The sequence below is a fragment of the Haemorhous mexicanus genome, chromosome 5 (genome assembly GCF_027477595.1).
Source record: "Haemorhous mexicanus isolate bHaeMex1 chromosome 5, bHaeMex1.pri, whole genome shotgun sequence".
Lineage (NCBI taxonomy): Eukaryota > Metazoa > Chordata > Aves > Passeriformes > Fringillidae > Haemorhous > Haemorhous mexicanus.
The window spans coordinates 73,358,012-73,377,074 of NC_082345.1; the positions used below are offsets into that span (position 1 = coordinate 73,358,012).

At 50.0% G+C, this 19,063-nt stretch overlaps 1 protein-coding gene across 1 annotated transcript in view; it reads right to left on the reverse strand.

Annotated features, from left to right (window-relative positions):
- Positions 1-19,063, reverse strand: part of PLXNA4 (plexin A4) — a 474,394-nt gene that overhangs the window by 98,897 nt on the left and 356,434 nt on the right. Inside the window, exons 7-9 of the mRNA XM_059847574.1 lie at positions 17,989-18,142; positions 14,604-14,703; positions 11,635-11,749 (exon numbers count right to left, since the gene is read on the reverse strand). Coding sequence (XP_059703557.1) covers positions 11,635-11,749; positions 14,604-14,703; positions 17,989-18,142 — 369 coding nt within the window. The remainder of the gene's footprint in view (positions 1-11,634; positions 11,750-14,603; positions 14,704-17,988; positions 18,143-19,063) is intronic.

The following is a 19,063-nucleotide window of genomic DNA, read 5'->3' on the forward strand; positions in this document are numbered from 1 at the left end:
CCTGGATAGTCTGGAGAAGGAAGCAGCAAGGAGCTCTCCATCCCCAGTGCAGGAGGAGAAGGGGTGAGTTACAGTCCACGCTGTGTTTACATTATTATACCACTAATTCTTAGCGTCGTAAAAATTATATTTAAAATTTACACAAACAGTGCTGGGGAACGTTATTATGTTATAAAGTGGAATCAGGTCAATGCCTTGTAGGCAGGAATCCAAGCTCCATAAATTTCTGGATATACTTCTCCCAAATTTACATCGGCACCAGCAGCAATCAAACCAGCTCCGAAAAAAAGCTCACCCGGTCAAAGAATTTTTTAATGCGCCATATATTTTATCTGCACTTCCTAAGTTTACAGTGTTGTTAGCCTGATTGATGGTGTGCTTATTTATTGGCACAGCAAAAGTAATAATACATGAGGAAAATGCTCTGAACTTTAAAGGCAGCTGATGAGGAGAAAGCAACAGGATTTATGGGAAGTGTAAACATCTGCAGAGACAACAAAGGAATAATTGAGTCCCTGCATCTCTGTCACTTCTGGTGGCTCCTTTCTAGTCAAGAGCCTTCCACACACCCAGGAGCAAATTCAAGCTCTCTTTTGTCAGGCATTGCAAGGGGTTCTGGTGCCTGGCAAAAGGGGATTGGCCTGAAGGCTGGTGGCCAGGCTAGGGAAAGATCTGGCCCTGTTTTATCTCTGTGCACTCTGGCAGCTGCACATGTCAGTGGTGGCTTGCACAGACCACAGCTGGGGGGAGACCAGGTCATAAAATGGGCTGGGCTGGAAAGGATATTAAAGATCATCCAGTTCCCCCCCCCGCCATGGGCAGGGACACCTTCTGCTATCCCAGGTTGTGTCAAAGCAGCAAAGGGCTGAAAGACCTGGTCTTAAACACTCCCAGGGATGGGACATCCAAAATTTCTCTGGGAAACCTCTAGCAGAGCCTCCTCCCTGATGGACAGGAGATCATCAGCTCAGCTGCCCTGGGTCCCTGGCCTGGTGCTGTGGAGGCTGGGGAGTGATGAGTGATGCTGATCACCAGAGAGTGGCTGCTCAACAGCAGGATCTAAATGAAGATAAGCAACCTTCCCTGCCATGGCTCACTGCCCACTCCTGGTGATTGGGAGCAAAGTGATTCCCCCAAGGCCCCGCAGGCAGTGCTGGGAAATGACCCAGGTCTGCTGAGAGCTTGATCCTAACCCAGGACTGCTCTGCCTCTGAAGTCAGTCCACACATCACTGCTGATGAACATTAATGATTTTACCCTCCTTTAATTCTTTATTAATAGAGTCTTTCTTAGCTGGTCCATTATTTCACGAGGATCAAGGTCAGGCTGCCATAATTATCCAAGCGCCACATTTATCCTTTTTAAATAGAGACACAACATTAGCTTTCTTTCAGCCCTTTGCTGCTTTGACACACTCTCAGAAGGAGAAGTAATGATCCAGAGAGCAGGAGCCTTCTGGTCACTGGATTAGGGGAGAGGACTAGTGACAAAAATAGTCTATGGTTTTGTCATGAGGTCCATCTGCTCGCTGGTAAGAGGCTACTGGGGACACGTGAGCAGCCTCAGTCCTGATGCTTCCTGAGCTTGGGAATCATAATATGTGCCTTGAGGAAGGTGGTGGGTGTGCAAGAGACAAGAAAACCATGTTTTCACTTGGGCAATCTGTCTTTTGTTAAAGGAAAGCCCTGGTTAAGTAAGAGAGTTCTTCCAAACCACTCACACCGGAAAACTGGATCGTGTAAAGCTGTGGAAGGCACAGAGCAGAGCACAGGCAGCTCGTAAAATAGTAATTAATTCCTTCTCTAATTAGGCCTATATAGATGTACACCCTTCCCAGCCAGCCTTCTGTCCTTCTCTAAGGAGTTCTACCAGAAGTTCACAAGAACTTCCGTGCATGTTCCTGCCCATGGCAGAGGGGTTGGAATTAGATGATGTTTAAGGTCCCTTCCAACCCAAATCACTCTGATTCTATGATAATGACATTGACCTGTCACTCCTCAATGGTGTTCATTATTAAGCAGTGCCAAGAAATGGGTTTGGCACACATAAGGGACATTATCCAACTAAAAATTCCTCAGAAGTGGGAGGCATTCCCATGACAACACTCTCCCATGGGGATTTCTGGGGTCTAATGAGGGTTGAGCCCAAGCTGTAGTGCCTTCTTCCTAAGAGGACTGAAAGTCTATTTCTCCTCTAAAGCTGTGCATTTATACAGCCAGCAGGAACCTGGGAACTCCAGACACTCTGGAAATTTGAGGGCTCCAGACTTTGGCCCAATGAGGCCCAGAATGGTCAGTGAGTTTGGCAGTGGATGGAGGAGACAAAGGAACAGATGGGCTGGAGGTTGCACAGAGGTCACTTCCTTTAGAAACCAGGACAGAAGCCCAGGGAATCATCATAGCTTGGCTTCCACAGTGGGAAGGTCAGGACCATGATATCACAGCTCTTATCATCCTCTCCCTCCCCGAGATCCACGGCAGCATGAGATAACACCCAAGCCAAAGCAAATGGACTCATGCTCAAAGAGCAGGCAGGGAAGGAGGGCCTGGGCTCCTGGAGATGCCTCAAGAGAGGCAGGACACACATTCCAGCCTCACCTCTTATCTGCAGCCTCAGCATCCTGAGAATGTTTCTCCCTGGCCAGCCCCCAAAGCAGTGAATGCAGCTGATGCTACAATGGAGAAAAGCAAATTCTTCCGAGCCAAGACATCACCCTGGACTGTCTGAATGGGGAATTGTCCTTCCTCCCTCAGACTGCAGGGTGCCACAGGGATCCCAGCAGTCCTGACAGATATCCAGAGAGCCAAGAAACCCTGTAGCCACTTGAGGCATTACAATAGCATTGCACTGAGCTGGGCTTTCAAAACAACATAAGCTCTTCCTGGTGTTTTGTCAAGGAGGCTGTGTTGGCGGGGACAGATGAACATTACCCTGCTGCATTCTGAGATCACTCTGTCCTGTGGGATAGATAATCCTGCCTGACAAAGATGAGCAGCCCAACTGTTATGAAAAACAGCAGGGACACAGTACTGAGTGTCAGATGTTTCTTGTACCTCTCATTCCAACCCTGAGCTGCTCCTCGAAATCACACGAGCAGGTCCTTGATTAGTCACTCAAGGTGAGGCTGAGCTCTAAGAAAACAAGATGTGCATTAAGGTAGGATGTACTGCTCTCAGAAAAACCCTTTTCCATCATTTCTCAGATCCTGTGGGGTTTGGTTGGACGTCTCAACAAGAGGAGAAAGGATGGAGCTGTTGTGCACCAGGACAGATTTCCCAAAGATCCACCACTGTAACGATCAGAAATAGATTAGGTATTAGATAGATGAGATATATATTAAGAAGAAATTATTTATTCTGTGGGTGATGAGGCCCTGGCACAGGGTGCCCAAAGAAGCTGTGGCTGCCCCTGGATCCCTGGAAGTGTTCCAGGCCAGGTTGGACAGGGCTTGGAAAAACCTGGGATAGTTGGAGATGTCCCTGCCCATGGCAGGGGGTTGGAATCAGATTATCTTTAAGGTCCTTTCCAACCCAAACCAGTCTATGATTCTATGAATTAATACATCTCTGAAACTCTGCTGAAAGTTACTGCAGAAATGGAACAAGTTACCAGCCTTTTCCCCTGCCAGCTGGATGACTGCAGGGCAGAAAGGCTCAGAGATGGCAAAAGATACTCAAAAATAACAGAAGCCTCTTCACACTATCCTTCTTCTTCACCTCAGTGCAAGTCACCATGACTGGCAAACAACAGCAAATTATCTAATTTGTTTGTAGGTGCTCAAAGGCTTCTCATGAGCAGCCCCCACTGTGAGATCACAGCTCCAGGAACTAAGGATGGTACAAGCACCTATTAACTGGAAGTGCTTACCCAAATCAGAAGGTGTGAGGGAATCAGGGGCACAGAAAGGTGAATGTGTCCAAGCCAACTCAGAGTCAGAAATACAACTCTCATCTGCTGAAATCAAACCTGTGGCTCTGACACTGGCTCTGAGCAGCATTTTCATGCTCTAACAAGGCTCCCTGAACAAAGAGGAGCTTTTTGCCCAGCCTCCATTTTCTGTGTTTAATTTCCTCTCATCATTATCTGAAGCACCCCCTCTGAAGAGGATGTACCCACTACAGGACACATCTCCTTCTCTGGAAAAGTGCTGTAATGATGGATGGGGGCTGAAATGCCACAGCCTGAAATGCCAAACCACCAGGAGTCCCAAGGCACAGCTGGATCCAAACCACCAGCTGCAGCTTCCTCCTGGATCACCCCTGCCTTCTCTGGACATGAAGCAGAGCAGACCAAAATCCATCACACATGTTTGGAAACCCTTCTAGGAGTGAAACAGATGCTAAACACCAACCTCCTGTGCTGCAGGTGCCACAAAATGTGTGCAGATCCTACCTGCATGGGGTGGCTGCCAGTGCCCCTGATGTCTCATGTATATAATATACTTGAGACATATAAAAGGTATATAAAAGGCATATAAAATATGCCTTTATACTATTTTTCATTTATTTTTCACATTCTGTGCTGCTTTAGTGTGTGGGTCTGGGCATCATATCATGGGATGGTGAGCTCTGTGCACAGAGCAGGGAGACAAAACAATTCCTGCTCCAGCGGGGCACCAAGGACAAATGAGCCAAATCTCAGCCCAGGAGCACAAACCCCGTGGGCTGGAGAGAGAAAAACAAGCAGGGTGGGAGTGCCTGGGCTAAAGCTGGGCTGGGACAATGAACTGCAAGGTGCAAATGGAGCAGAGCTGATCCCAGGGAGAGACCCCGGGAGCACTCGTGCATTTTGGGGCCATTTTGGGTCATCCTGGGGGCAGCCCTGGCTGGGCTCTGGTGCTGCCCAAGGTGCATCCATGGAGGAGATCCTTGGAATCAATCCCTGCTTCCTTCTGGAGCTCTGCCCAGCCTCTGTCCTAGCTCAGCCTTCTCAAGGCATCACCCCTGCCTTGCCCAGCAAGCTGCCTGCAGTTGCCATAGAAACTCCACTTCACACCCTCCCCTTAATGACAGACAGGTGCCAGGATAAATGAAGGGATAATTGACAAGCTAGGAAAGGGTTTGGAGCTCTGGGATTGGCCTGGCTGGAGCTCTCATTGCAGTCCCTGAGAAAGGAGAGGTGCATTCATTAGAGCAGGGATGGGTTTTCTCCTCTCCCCGTGCTGAGGCTTCCAGCAGTCGCCTCTCTAGATGGGTTAAGTGAAGCTGGAAAGAGGAGAGGGATGAAAACTGAGCAGTTGCCACAGCAACAGCTGAAGATGCATCACCAGAAGGGTTTTTGTGCAAGGGAGCAAGGAGTTGCCCATGCTCCCCCAATGGCCCAGCAGGTCCTCTGTCCCTCCCCAGTGCAGCCACCCAGTTCACTGGGGTGCATTTTGGGAGCAGGTGGGTGCTGTGACTTCCTTCTGCACCTTGAAATGGGACAAAACAGGACATTTGGAGGGCCTGGAAACATGTCTGGATTTTGGAGACCTTGGGGCAAAGTCCCCTCTGAGTCTGAGAGTGAGCAGCAGGATGGGGAAGATACTGCTGAGTTGATTACAAAGCCCATGATGAGGAGACATGGACATGAAACAAATAAATTGGGATGGGATGGGATGGGATGGGATGGGATGGGATGGGATGGGATGGGATGGAGTAGAGTAGAGTAGAGTAGAGTAGAGTAGAGTAGAGTAGAATAGAATAGAATAGAATAGAATAGAATAGAATAGAATAGAATAGAATAGAATAGAATAGGTTTTCAGTTCAAAGGGACCTAACAGAGCAGAATAGAATACAATATTGTATTTTTGGTTCAAAGGGACCTATAACCACCATCCTGCTCAACTTCCTGACCACTTCAGGACTAAGAAAAATTTAAAGCCTGTTACTAAGTACGTTATCCAAATGCCTCTTAAATGCCTGCCAGTTCAGGCATCATCACCCTCCACCTTCTTTTTCCTCCCTTCCTTCCACCCCATTTCCCAACAAACACCTTCCCAAGAAGGACCAGCAGCCAGGCAGAGCTAAATCAGTGCAGTGGTGATGGAGGCCACCAGGACAGCTCTTGGTTTGGCCCAAGGCAGGAGCAAAGCCATGCTCTGCTCCTCAGCAGCTGCTCTCCAGCACGCAGCTCACAGGGCTCCCCATCACTCCTGACAAATGAATATTTGAAGCAGTGGTTCCTTTTATGTGGGCTTTGCTGTCATTAGCACGCACAACTCCACATAAAACACCTCAGTGAGAGATCTTTTCTTCTCTCCCCTTTTTAGGCAGGAGATGAAAATCCTTTTAATGAAAGGCTTGTTTGGGGGAGAAAGAAAAACACATGCATGCCCATGTCAGCTGAGCAGGGAAAGATGAAAACCTCCTTCAAGGTAATTAAATTATTATGTATCTGTTAAACCTGGTGAATAACAGATTTGTTATCTAGGCTTGCTTTTGGCTTGTGCCATTTTCCCCCTTCTTTTTTCCCTACACAAAGCTAAAATCCTTGCGAGGCCTGGAACAAGATAATGTTCATCTTAGAGAGAAAGGCACAAATAAATGATTTATTCCTTTATCCCATCAACTCAAGCAGGCTATCCCAGCATCCCTTCCTTGTACAGAAACATTGACATGAAAACTTCTCCCTGGATCAGAGCAGATCTGAATGGAGACAAGACAGATGATGCAAGCAGCATTAGGTAATTGATGTCAGGAGACAGGTGTGGTTTCTACAGCCCCTGTCACACTGGAGACCCTCAAATCCACTGTTTTACACTTCTTGCCTCAGTTTCCCCCCAGTTCTTGTTGACTGTCTTCCCATTTACAGAAGAAGTGGCTGAGTTCTCTTGCTTGGGGATTGTGTCAGGTAAGGGTTGATTTCAGAGTGGGAATCTGCAATGCAATGGTTTGTGCTCAGACTCTGAGCCTGCACTCTGGCTTCAGCTCTGGTCAGCAGCAGATGTCAAAAGCAGAGACAGGATGACAAAGAAAAACTCCCAGAAGTCCCCTCCCTTCTATCTCTGAGACTAATTCTCTCCACTTTTGCCATCAGCTCTTTGGGAAAAACAACAACAGCAGCAACAACAATCCACTCCAGTATTAAAATGTCCTTTTTTCCCCCCGTGCTTTCCCTTCCTGTCTCAGTAACAATAACATCAGCTCCCCTTTCTAAAGCAAGAAGTCACTCAGTATATTTCAAGTGAGTGGGCCTGGCTTTCAAAACCCTGCTGTAAAGGGAAATTACACGCCAAGGTGAAGTATTTCTTCTACAAATCATCTGGGGACATCATGAACCCTCTGTGATTAAGATCAGTGCCATAATCATAAATACTCCTGCTTTATGACTAAGCTGGAGCTCTTCACTGGAACAAACCTGGGCTTTCCCAAAGCTCCCAGAGTGGCTGATCCACATCTGTAACAGACAGAACTGATTCACCTGACAGGTAATAAAGTCATATCTCAGAGCTGATGGTGAGGGAACAGGCATTTTCTGTCCTTTCTCCATCTCTGGTTGTTTTGCCATTTCCAGCCTGGGGCTGGCTGATCCCAGCTATCCACAAGGCAATTCAAAGGCTGCCCTTGGATGGCAGGTTACAGCATTTCCTGGACAATGTGGGTCACTGCCAAAGCCTTTCTGCTGTCCCTCTGGATCAGTCTCACATCCATCCAGCATCCTGCACTAACCAGCAACTCACACTACAAGGAAATACAAGCAAAAACCCCAAGATCTTCTCAGAGAACATAAATAAGGCCGAGCCCAGAAATTTGTGAGGCATCCTAAGGAAATGATGGAGTCAGGAGGACACAAGGGCACAGCCTTCCATTGAGAGCACTCCAGACTGGCACAGGGGTGAGGGGTGCCAGCCCAAATGAGCCCATTTGCAGCCCAGGCCACCTGCAGAGTGGGAAGCCTCTTCCCGCAGGATGGCAAGATGTTGTACAGGCAAACAGAGACAAAAAATCACCTGAGGGTGGGCATAGCAAGAGAAGGTGAAGGCCACAGTGATGGGGGGGATGAAGGCTTGGTGTGCCAGCACTGATGGCTCCAGAGGGAAGGAGTTTCTGGCACAGGACCATGTGACAGAGTAACACCAACATTTGTTTTGGGAAGATGCCAGAGTTAATCTGCTCAGCAAACTCATGGAGAGACAGCAAATGGGATGGTCCAACCACCCCAGACTTTCCATCAGCACCTCCTCAAGATTTACTTAGCAGGTACTCAGGCCTGGGTGGTGGCAAAGACTTCCCTCTCCTCATCCTCCAAATGCTCCAGGGCTCCAAATTCTGGAAGGGGAAAGGATTGAAAGGAGAATGGATGTGAGAGGCCAGTGAAAATAGAGACACTTTTATAGTGAGGGTGCTTTGAGCTCTGCTGAAGATGGGGACAGACCTGGGTCTTATCAACCAAGTCACGTTGCATCACCAGGAACCAGGGGAAGGTCTGGGCTGGCAATGGGGAGCCAGGCTTGGCTTCTTGAGGGTGCTGAATGGTTTCTGTTGTTCAGAGAACCCACTCAAGTGCACAGGAGAGAAAATGATAGAATTGCAGGTGACAGTAAAAAATAGGCAGTGGAAGTTTCGGTGAGAGCGGTGAGTCAGTGAGAAGATGGCTTTCAGGAGAAGCGTGGGAGATAGACATTCCTTCAAAGTGCCATTTGACAAAAAAAGAAAAAAAAAACAAAAAAACCAACCTTTCTGGCCACAGAGTGATTGTAAATCTGTTGGTCAGAGGGCACTTGTGATGCCATCCTTCCCCAGCACTTGAGAGCCACAAACACACAGAGGGAATGAGAAGGAGCCTGGAGCTGCAGGGCATTTCCCACACTGCCAGGCACAAAGCAAGCTCTGAAAGTTCTGGGAGTTGCAAGGCCTTTATCTTGCAGATTTTATCATTCCAGTCCTTCCTCTGTGCAGCAGACAGCAAAACCAGCTCCTGAGCTTAGCAGATTATTTGGAATAATCTGGATCCCAGGGGAATGAGATCCCATTTGTGCCCAGAGAAGGCAAAGGCCCCCATTAGGCTGCAGCCCCCATTAGCAATGAGCAGTGTAACATTCAGGATGCTGTCATTGCCTTGTAGATCAGTTGTGGCTTTCCAAGGTCAGGTCTGTGCCTCTCCCTGCTGCCATGAAAATCTCACTTTTACAAGATCAGAAAGGGAGTGCACAAAGCTTAGCAGGGAATTCTCTGTTAAAGGGGGTAGAAAAGCAAATTCTGCTGGCAAAACCCCCCAGAATGGAGCTGCCTCCTGAAGAGGACATCTTTTAGAAACAGAACTAGAAGAGAGGTGATGAAGCTAAAAACAGACAGAGTCTGAAGAATTCCTGCCTCTCCCAAGTTCTGCAGAGCAACACCTTGGAGAGGACAAAGCAAAGAGCAGGGCTTAGCCACCCCCTGTCCCTTCCCTAAAAAACTGGGATAACTCTCATGATCTCCTTTCTGGTGGATCAGGAGATCCACTGAGGTTTGTGGGCATCTCACTTTGGGCGGGGGACAGGAGGGGAGGAGAGCTGGGAGCTGGGAAGGTGAGTCCTGTGTTTGAAGCACACCCAAAGAGAGCAGGGGTGGTGGTGGTGACATGGCACAGTAGAAAACTGAGACAAAGTGTCCCAGAAGATCCCACTCAGAGAGAAAATGAGGTTCCCACAGTGCCTGGAGTGGATGGGACGGAATCCTGTGGCCAGCAGGACTTTGAAATAACCCTGGGCTGCCTTTCCTCACCCCTCCACCACCAAACTCAGGGCATCAAACCCTGCAGCTCCTCAGCACATTTTCCAGTAGTTCTACAGAAAATCCTGAATCCTGGTAGGTGGAGAACTCATGAGTATTTATGGCTTTTCCCAGTGCCAGAGCAGGTCAGGACATCTGATGCAGGACATATCAGCCAGCACAAATGTGACAGCTCAACCAGCGTTTACAGAAGGGGTGGGAGGGAATGGCAGTGTCACAGACACTACACGTGGGACCAGGGAGGAATTAAGTGGCTTCCTATTTGTATTCTCCTTGCCTGCAAGGGCTCCTTGCTTACAACACCAGCCAGGCAGCACTTGCAGCTCTGCATTAAGACCCAAGCTCCAGTTCAGCTCTGTCAGTGGCAATCTGGGGGGCAGCTGGATGCATCTGCCATTAGGCACCAAAACCCACAAAGCCCCAAAGGTGTTCCAAACGCAGCTGGAATCTACTGACCCCATGGCCAAAGCCCTAAATCCTCCCCAGGTCTCAGCAGCCTGGGGTTGGTAACCTCCTTCTTTCCTGGAGGAGATCCACAGCCAGTGTTTGCCACCCCTCCCAGACCTTTGGGGACAGGAGTTCGTCATGAGTTTCCAAGGTCACACACTTTTGGATTATGCTCTTTTCTGACCCAGAGCTGGGGCAGCTGAGAGGTATTTCAGAAGCTTTTATTCCATTTTCAGTCTCTTATGAAGGGTGAGATAATACAGATGTCATAATTCACCCCATCACAATCAGAAGCCAACTATTTCTTAATTACAATACACTGTAAGTGTTTCTTGGCCTACCAGCTTTACCCACACCATGCTGTAAAAGCCTTAAAGCCAATCCTCTAAAATTCCCCCTGGTGGGTCCCACTCCAATGCATCTTTCACAGCTCTATTGCTCCAAACGATCCGGTCTTATTTGCAAGGCCACCCTTTGGAACTTGTTTCCCATTCCATTTCTCTCTCAGCAATGTCTGTCCCATTCCAGCCTTCTGTCAGGCTTTAAGAATTTTCTAAAAATTCATTTCCCACATTACACTGACTGTGGTGTGCAGGAGGGAGGGCTCAGGTCCCTGGGGGTCCAGCAGAGCAGAGGGGAGAGGAGATCCCTGCAGAGGGAGAGGGGAGGGAGAGCAGAGGAGGGAAAGGGTGGGGCAGGAGGTGGAGAAGGCTTTGTGGGCTAACAAGGTCAGCAGGAGCAGGGAGGTTATTGTGCCCCACCCTGGCACTGGGGAGGGCACACCTCAGTGCTGTGCCAGCTCTGGCACTGGGGAGGGCACACCTCAGTGCTGTGCCAGCTCTGGCACTGGGGAGGGCACACCTCAGTGCTGTGCCAGCTCTGGGCACTGGGGAGGGCACACCTCAGTGCTGTGCCCAGCTCTGGGCACTGGGGAGGGCACACCTCAGTGCTGTGCCAGCTCTGCCCCTCAGCTCGGGAAGGCCCTTGGCACACTGGGCAGGGCCAGAGGGGCAGCGAGGCTGGAGAGGGGCTGGGAGCACAAACCCTGGGAGGAGCCCCTGAGGGAGCTGGGGGTGCTCAGCCTGCAGCAAAGGAGACTCAGGGCTGCCCCCATCCCTCTCTGCACTCCTGAGAGGTGCCTGTGCCCAGCTGGGCTGGGCTCTGTCCCCAGCAGCACTGACACACCCAGAGCACACAGCCCCGAGCTGTGCCAGGGGAAATTCAGGCTGGAGAGCAGGAAAAAGCTTTTCCAGCAAGGGGGATAAAGTTCTGCCATGGCTGCCCGGGGAGGGGGTGCAGTCCCCATCCCTGGGGGTGTTTGACCAGCCTGGATGTGGCACTGGGTGCCAGGCTCTGGCTGAGCCCTTGGGGCTGGCCTGGACTCCATGACATTGAAGGTCTCTCCCAACCTGGTCATTCCGTGAATTCTGTGAAGGTGACATCAGCCCTGGCCATCCCAGACGTGTGGCACATTCCCTGTGCCTGTGCCTACCTCAGGCATCTTGACTCGTCCCTCCTGGAAGGAGCAGGAGCTGGGGTCGTGGGTGCACACGTGGCGGTACTTGCACCAGTGGCAGCGGTAGGGGCTCTCCACGCACGACAGGCACCTGCAACAGGGACAGAGAGCAATCACTCGACCACCTGGGTCCTGATGAGGCCTTAAATTTTAGTTTTTACATTTTCCAGCTCCTGTCCTGCATTAGTGTGCAGCTCTGAGCTCCAGGCTGTGTTTGTGAGCTCCCTTCACAGTTTGGGCAGACAGAACAATCCCTCTGCCCTGAGAGCCAAGGACACCTCACAGCCTCAGGCCCAAAAAGTACAAACAAAAGTGACCTGGGAGCAGCAAACTGGGGGAATGTGACTTCATCACCTGAAGCTGCAATTGGACAATTAACCCCTGATATGCAAATGGACCAAACGTATATCTGCCCAAAAAATCTTGTGACCATCATCCATCCTGGGTCTATCTTGGGTCCATCTTTGGTGTAGCCTCTGCCAGGCTCTTGCCCTGCCCAGGGTGTAACTTTTGAAGGCCTTTAATACATCCCCACTTTATTCTCTAGCTCTGTCCAGCCTCTGTTCTAGGCAGCCAGTCCAAGGCATCACTGACAGCCTTTCCCAGAGGGAAGTACAGCCTGGAGAACATTGCTTTTGCAGGAGGACACAAGCTTTGCACTGACCCAAAGAGCTGGGTTTGCTCTGGCCCGAGCTGGTTGTCACTGCCATCTCAAATGTCTGATGGGATTAAATAATTTAGATTGCATTCATATCATTGCAACTAGAGGAATAATAAATATTTATGGTACTTTGGCTGCCCTGGGCACCAACAATCCAGTCTGGTTAATTCTCCCACGCATGACACAGAGGCCAGAGACAAACTGGGATGTACCAAAGCCAGAAAACCTAAGATGAAGCAGGGAATTTTCTCCCCCTGTGTCCCACAGGTTTATTGGTGTGAGTTCTGATCATGGTGATGAGGTTCCTGCCAATATATTGACTCATATTTTTAATCTCAGAAGAGAAATAAAGACTACTGGAGCAGGTACCTGGGAAGCAGAGGGCATATTTAGGGCATCACCTCCTCTGGGTACAGGAAAGAGCCATTCCCTCCATCTTACAAGGTTTTGCTCTTCTGTGCCCCAGGGGCTGTGCAGAGTCAAAGCTGCAAACACCTCCCCTGGCTGTGTTACAGCACTGACTGGACCTGCCTCACACTTCCCTTTAAATTTAATCTGATGTCTGCTCAGCAGCAACCAAACCCAGCTCTCTGCACAATCCTGGGCGTTCACACTCTGGAGACCTTCATAACAAACACCTGGAGGGGCTGGAGAGTGTCCAGGGAAGGGAATGGAGCTGGGAAGGGTCTGGAACAGCTGAGGGAGCTGGGAAAGGGGCTCAGCCTGGAGAAAAGGAGGCTCAGGGGGGACCTTGTGGCTCTGCACAAGTCTCTGACAGGAGGGGACAGCCGGGGGGGTCGGTCTCTTGTCTCAGGTAACAAGTGCCAAAATGAGAGGGAACTGCCTCAGGCTGTGCCAGGGCAGGTTTGGATGGGATATTAGGATTTTTTTCATCATGGAAAGGGTTGTAAAGCACTGAAACAGGCTGCCCAGGGCAGTAGGGGAGTCACCAACCCTGGAAGTGTTGAAAAGCACTTGGGGATAATGGTGACCATAGTGGTGGTGCTGGTTGACTTGGGCTTGGTGATCTTGGAGGGCTTTTCCAACCTTAAAAATTTTGTGATTCTATGAAGGCTTTTCCAACCTTAACAATTTTAGGTTGGGCTTTTAGAGGACCCAACCTTAGAGGGCTTTTCCAACTTTAACAATTTTAGGTTGGGCTTTTAGAGGGCCCAGCCTTAGAGGGCTTTTCCAACCTTAACAATTTTAGAGGGCTTTTCCAGTCTTAACAATTTTATGATTCTATGCAGCTGCAGTACCTGGAGGGTACCTTGAGGAGACTTCAGGGAAGTAAATTTTCCTGGTCCTTATACACCACTGGGTTTTTAACGGGCAGGAGAGAAAAGCTCCAGAGCTCCTGTGTGAGCCCAACAGGTGACACAACCCCTCTCTCCTGTCTCTGTGAAATCCTTCTCAACCCCAATCTACTCTCAGCTCTGGTACAGCAACTTATTCTTCAAATTGGTAACAAGTGCTTGCTCTGATACATCGAATTAAAAATGGATAGCGTATTATAGTTTGTCAAGTAAGAAACCAAAACACGCCATAAATATTTAACAGCACCATCTCTGCTGCTCTACCCCCCTCCCCAACACTTGCTTTCTGACACTGTTTGTCAAAGCAGCAGGAACATGGAAATAAGATTTGCCTTTCCTTGTGAATTGCTGAGCCGCAGTAATTATCTGCTTTTGGCACTTGTGACGGCTCAGTGGTGGGGACAGAGCCACTCAGCCTTGCTCAGGGCTGGAGCAGCCTGCTGCAAGGACATCTTCTGCAGGGGTTTGTGGGTCTGGGGCAGCTCCTGAACCCCAGGAAATCGGGGTGTGAGGCAGGGAAGGTGCTCACTTCATGGGTAACGTGGTCTTGAGGGATCAGCTGGGCTCAGTGCATATCCTGCAGGAACCATAAGCTTTACTTTTCCAGGTGGAAGGGTTCAAGTCTATGTTAACCATGTAGGGTGGGATACTGGTAGGACTGGCAGCATGGATGAGGGTTGGAGGTGCATATGAGGAGCCAAAAATCCACCAAAAAAGAGTAATAGGAATATTAGGGGGCCACGTGCTGAGGGCACAATTCAGTTTTGACTCAATTGTGAGGCAAATTGCTCCTAATTTAATGCTCTGCCTGCAGGAAAAGTGGTCCCCACACTCTGAGTCATCTCAGGAGGGACCCACCATACTGGCCACCACACAAGTGACCCCAGCCCCTGGTCACCTCCACACTTTAACATCCTCCTGAGGGACACGAGCCCATGAGAAACTGGTACCAAAGGAACTGAACATACGAGTTGTGGACGCTGCAGTTGTAGAAGACAAAGCTGGTGCTGGCAAAGGTCATCCCCGTTTCCTTGGACTTGAGCTGCAGCTGGACAATGTGATGGTCACCTGGGGGGGAAAATAGGCACATCAGGGTGTGACTGCTCTGTTAGCCCTGTTGGCCAGGCCACCAGCCTGAGCCTGGGGCTGTCCCATGGCACCTTGGCTGGGCTGTCCTCAGCACAGGTGTAAAATAGATGTAAAAAGTGTTATAAAACCCTTCTAGAGCCCAGTACTCCCACAGGTATATCTCTGCCACTGGAAATTATTGTGCCTGGTAGCAGGGCGTCACTGACATGTATTATGAAAAATCTTTTTTTTTAGGATTTTCCCCTCTTGAGAAGCTGAGAGGCTTCAAGAACAAAATGCAAACAATTTTTATTTGTTGCTGTGGAATGTAACAGGTGGATCTGGGATTGGTCTCATCTGGTTGTTTCTAATTAATGGCCAATCACAGTCCACATGTCTAAACTGTCTCGGTCAGAGACAAACTTTTTTTCTTTTTATTCTTAGTTAAGTTTTCTGATGAAATCTTTTCTTCTATTCTTTTAGTATAGTTTTAATATAATATATATTATAAAATAATAAATCAGCCTTCTGAACATGGAGTCAACTTTCTTGTCTCTTCCCTCATTCTAAGACCCCTGTGAACAATGCATCAGCAGGGTCTGGACTGGAGGGTGACAGCGGGTCTGATTTCAAAACTGTGGTGACTGAATTCATCAAGTAGGAATACCAAGCTCAAAGAAGGAGTGCAGATGTCTGGAAGGCCATTAAAATATAATTTTGTCCTTAAAGTTGGTCCATACTGCTGGCTCACTCCACATTCCCAGAGAAAAAGGGCATGTGGACATTCCTTCCATGTTCACTCCCCCCACTCACACCAAGCTCCCTTCCCCTCAGCTGTGGCTGCAAGGAACCCATCTCAGTGTGAGAGATGTGAAATCCATTGCACTTCCAGGGGATCCAACCATTTCTGCAGCTCTCCCTTCTCACCTCAGCTCCTCCACACCATTCCCCCATCCCTTTTCCCACTGCTCCCAAGCTGGGCAGTCAGCTGCTGCTTCTTCCCACAGCTCAGAGAGGGCAAGCAGTGGGTGCAGTAATTTGGTGGGGAAGTGACCCAGGTTTAATTCAAGATTTACCTGGGTGGCCCTTTCCCTGCTATTTATAAAAGGGCACAGAGTGATAGGACAAGGGGGAATGGCCTTAAACTGAAAGAGGGCAGATTTAGATGGGATATTAAAAAAAATCCTTCCCTGTGAGGGTGGTCAGGCCCTGGCAGAGGGTGCCCAGAGAAGCTGTGGCTGTGCCTGGATCCCTGGAAGTGTCCAAGGTCAGGTTGAAGAGGGCTTGGAGCACCCTGGGATGGTGGAAGATGTCCCTGCCCATGGCAGGAGTTGGAATGAGATCATCTTTCAGGCCTTCCAACCCAAACCAGTCTATAGTTGTATAATTTTCCTCCTCACCTGAAAGATTCATTAATCAGTGAGGCCAGAGTGAACTTGAGAAGGGGTCACAACGAGCACCCTGTGCTCACTCACCCCCCCCCCCGGGGCACACACACCCCACAGACCCCACTGAACACATCTTGCTGCCAGTGCCCGGCCCTGCTGCCCATCTGCTCTGCCACATTAATGATTTTGCCAGTTCTTGCAGGTATTTTAAACCAGGATATGAGGATTGGATGGCCCCAGGTAGGATAGTCACACATCCTTTGGTTCAAATCCAGCCTCTGGCACTGCGGGGAGAACTTGGTTTTTGCAGAGGTGCAGAGCAGCAGCTCTGAAGCTGAGACAAGCTGCAGGTGCCCTGAAAGCAGATAAATCTCTCTTTTCTGTCCTATCTCCACCTTTTACTGCTGGTTTTGTTTGCTGGTTGATGATAGCCTGGCCTGGCACAGATGTCCATAGCAAGGAAAGAATTTCTGGTGCCTGTCTTGGTAAGCAAACATGACTCAGTGGGACTTGAAAGTGGTGACAGCCTCCTGGGAGCTTGTTTTGGGGCTGCAGTGGAGAGCACAGCAGCTGTGTGCAGCTCAGGCAGAGCACAGGCGATGGTGACAGTTCATGTCACATCATTTTCTGTGGTCTGAGGATCCCCAGAGGCAAATTTTACAGTAAATTTTCACAGGAAGCCAAGGACAAAAATTGGCAGCATCCTCTCTGCGTCTCATGGGGATGGTAGGAGGGTCAAGGTTTTTGTTGTAAGTCCCTGTAAAGAGCCACAGGAATTCTTGAAATTACCCAGAAAGTTTGTTAGAAAAGAGAAAGAAAAAAGTTCAGGAAGTTGTGAATAGGGGGAACACCCTTGGAGACAAGATATTTTTCTGTGCTGGACCACTGTGGGAGAAGGAGCCAGAAGCAAACCTGGAGCAGCTGAAGTCAGTAAAAGCCAGGAATTGAAACAAGGAGCTGAGCACACAACTTAAATATGGGAGGAGCAGGGTGAAATTACAGACAGGATTGTGCAGCTCTGCAGGAGTTTCTGTCTGTTACACGGGATGGGATGTGTTGAGAGCCTGCACCCCTGGTATGTAACTCCAGCCTGGCCAAAAGGAGAGGGAATATCCCACATCCATGTCGTGTCTTTGCTGGATTCCTGCAACTGCCACTCGGTGGCAGCCTGCAAACACCTCGTGTCACACAGAGGAGCACCTCAGGGCAGGTGCTGGGGCTGCAGCTCAAGGCTGGCACTCTTGAAACACTCACATTCTCACAGTTCGTGACATGATGTTCAGATCCAGAGTCCCTCCTGCTCCCAGGGCTTTCCTTAGCCCTTCCTCAGGCTCTCAAGAGCTAAATCCTGCTTTGTGAGGATGCAGGATGATACCTCAGGGTTTAGCTTTTCTATTTTTCACATTCTGTGCTGCTTTAGTGTGTGGGTCTGGGCATCATATCATGGGATGGTGAGCTCTGTGCCCAGAGCAGGGAGACAAAACAATTCCTGCTCCAGCTGGGCACCAAGGACAAATGAGCCAAATCCCAGCCCAGGAGCACAAACCCCGTGGGCTGGAGAGAGAAAAACAAGCAGGGTGGGAGTGCCTGGGCTAAAGCTGGGCTGGGACAATGAACTGCAAGGTGCAAATGGAGCAGAGCTGATCCCAGGGAGAGACCCCGGGAGCGCTCGTGCATTTTGGGGCCATTTTGGGTCATCTTGGGGGCAGCCCTGGCTGGGCTCTGGTGCTGCCCAAGGTGCATCCATGGAGGAGATCCTTGGAATCAATCCCTGCTTCATTCTGGAACTCTGCCCAGCCTCTGCTCTAGCTCAGCCTTCCCAAGGCATCAGGACAGACAACATGTGGGGTGAGGATGGCAGGGAGAGGCGCAGGTGGAGGAGCTGTGGGGTACTCACCATTCTCTGTGATGATCTGGGGCACCTCCTTGGCAGCTGGAGAGATGCACTGGATCTGGCTGCCCACCACCAGCCCATCCATCTCCGAGAGGTCCTCAAAGGTGCAGTTGACTCCTGCAGACAGCTCGGGGACGTTGTAGGTCTCCAAGACCAGCTGCAGGCAAAGACGGAGGGAGAGAAGGAGAGGCAGGAAAAGAGAGAAGAGAGAACACTCAGCCAAACAACAGAGCTGGGCCAGCAGGAGAGAATTACACTGGAGAGGTTGGACAAAGAGCCTCTTGCTAGAGAGAGCATCCTCCTTCAGCAGAAAGCAGCGACTGGGGAGAGGGACGAGTGAGGAGGGGAGGGCACGATATGCTGGTGCTGGCACAGGTGGCAGGTGGCTGTGCAGGGACACCTGCACAGTGTCCCACTGCTGGCTGGGAGGTGCAGGGGAGGGAGTGCTCGCTGTCTGTCATGCAGGTGTCAGGTTAGGCAGGGAGTCTTTGGAGCCAGCCGTGGGTCCCAGGGCTGTGGTGGCCCCCAGGGCCCGCGGTTTCTGAGGAAGGTGACTGCTACTCACAAGAGGCACTCTGCAGACTCCAGAGAAACTGGAGCGCTCCAGTCTAACTCTCTACGGGCTGCTCTGCCAGCACCAGCAGGGGGGAGCACTCTGTCCCCAAGTTCCTGTGTGAGGAGAGTCTAGTTACAGCCTTCAGTCCACCACAAAAAAATCCCCTGTCTGTACAGGCACAGAAACCTCTCCTGCCCATCCCACCGAAGAACCAGTTGGCTCCTCGTGCTATGCTGGGGTTCCAGATGGGAAAAAAAGCCATGAAGGAGGATTTGCCCGTGTTTTTGGAGTTCACAACACCCTCTGGCATTGCTCATGGCCATGGAAAAAATGAATCTCAGGGCTGGTTTGCACCATGTTCATGCTTTGGAAGTGCACAGTCGAGCTGTTAGCTTCCCAAAGGTCCTGTCCCACGGCTCTCCATGACTGAGGGTCCTGCTCAACTCACCAGGCCATGCCTGAACACAGAGGGGCACCCCAGGGGACCCCTATCACCGGGTAATTGGTGAAAATTTAGTGGTT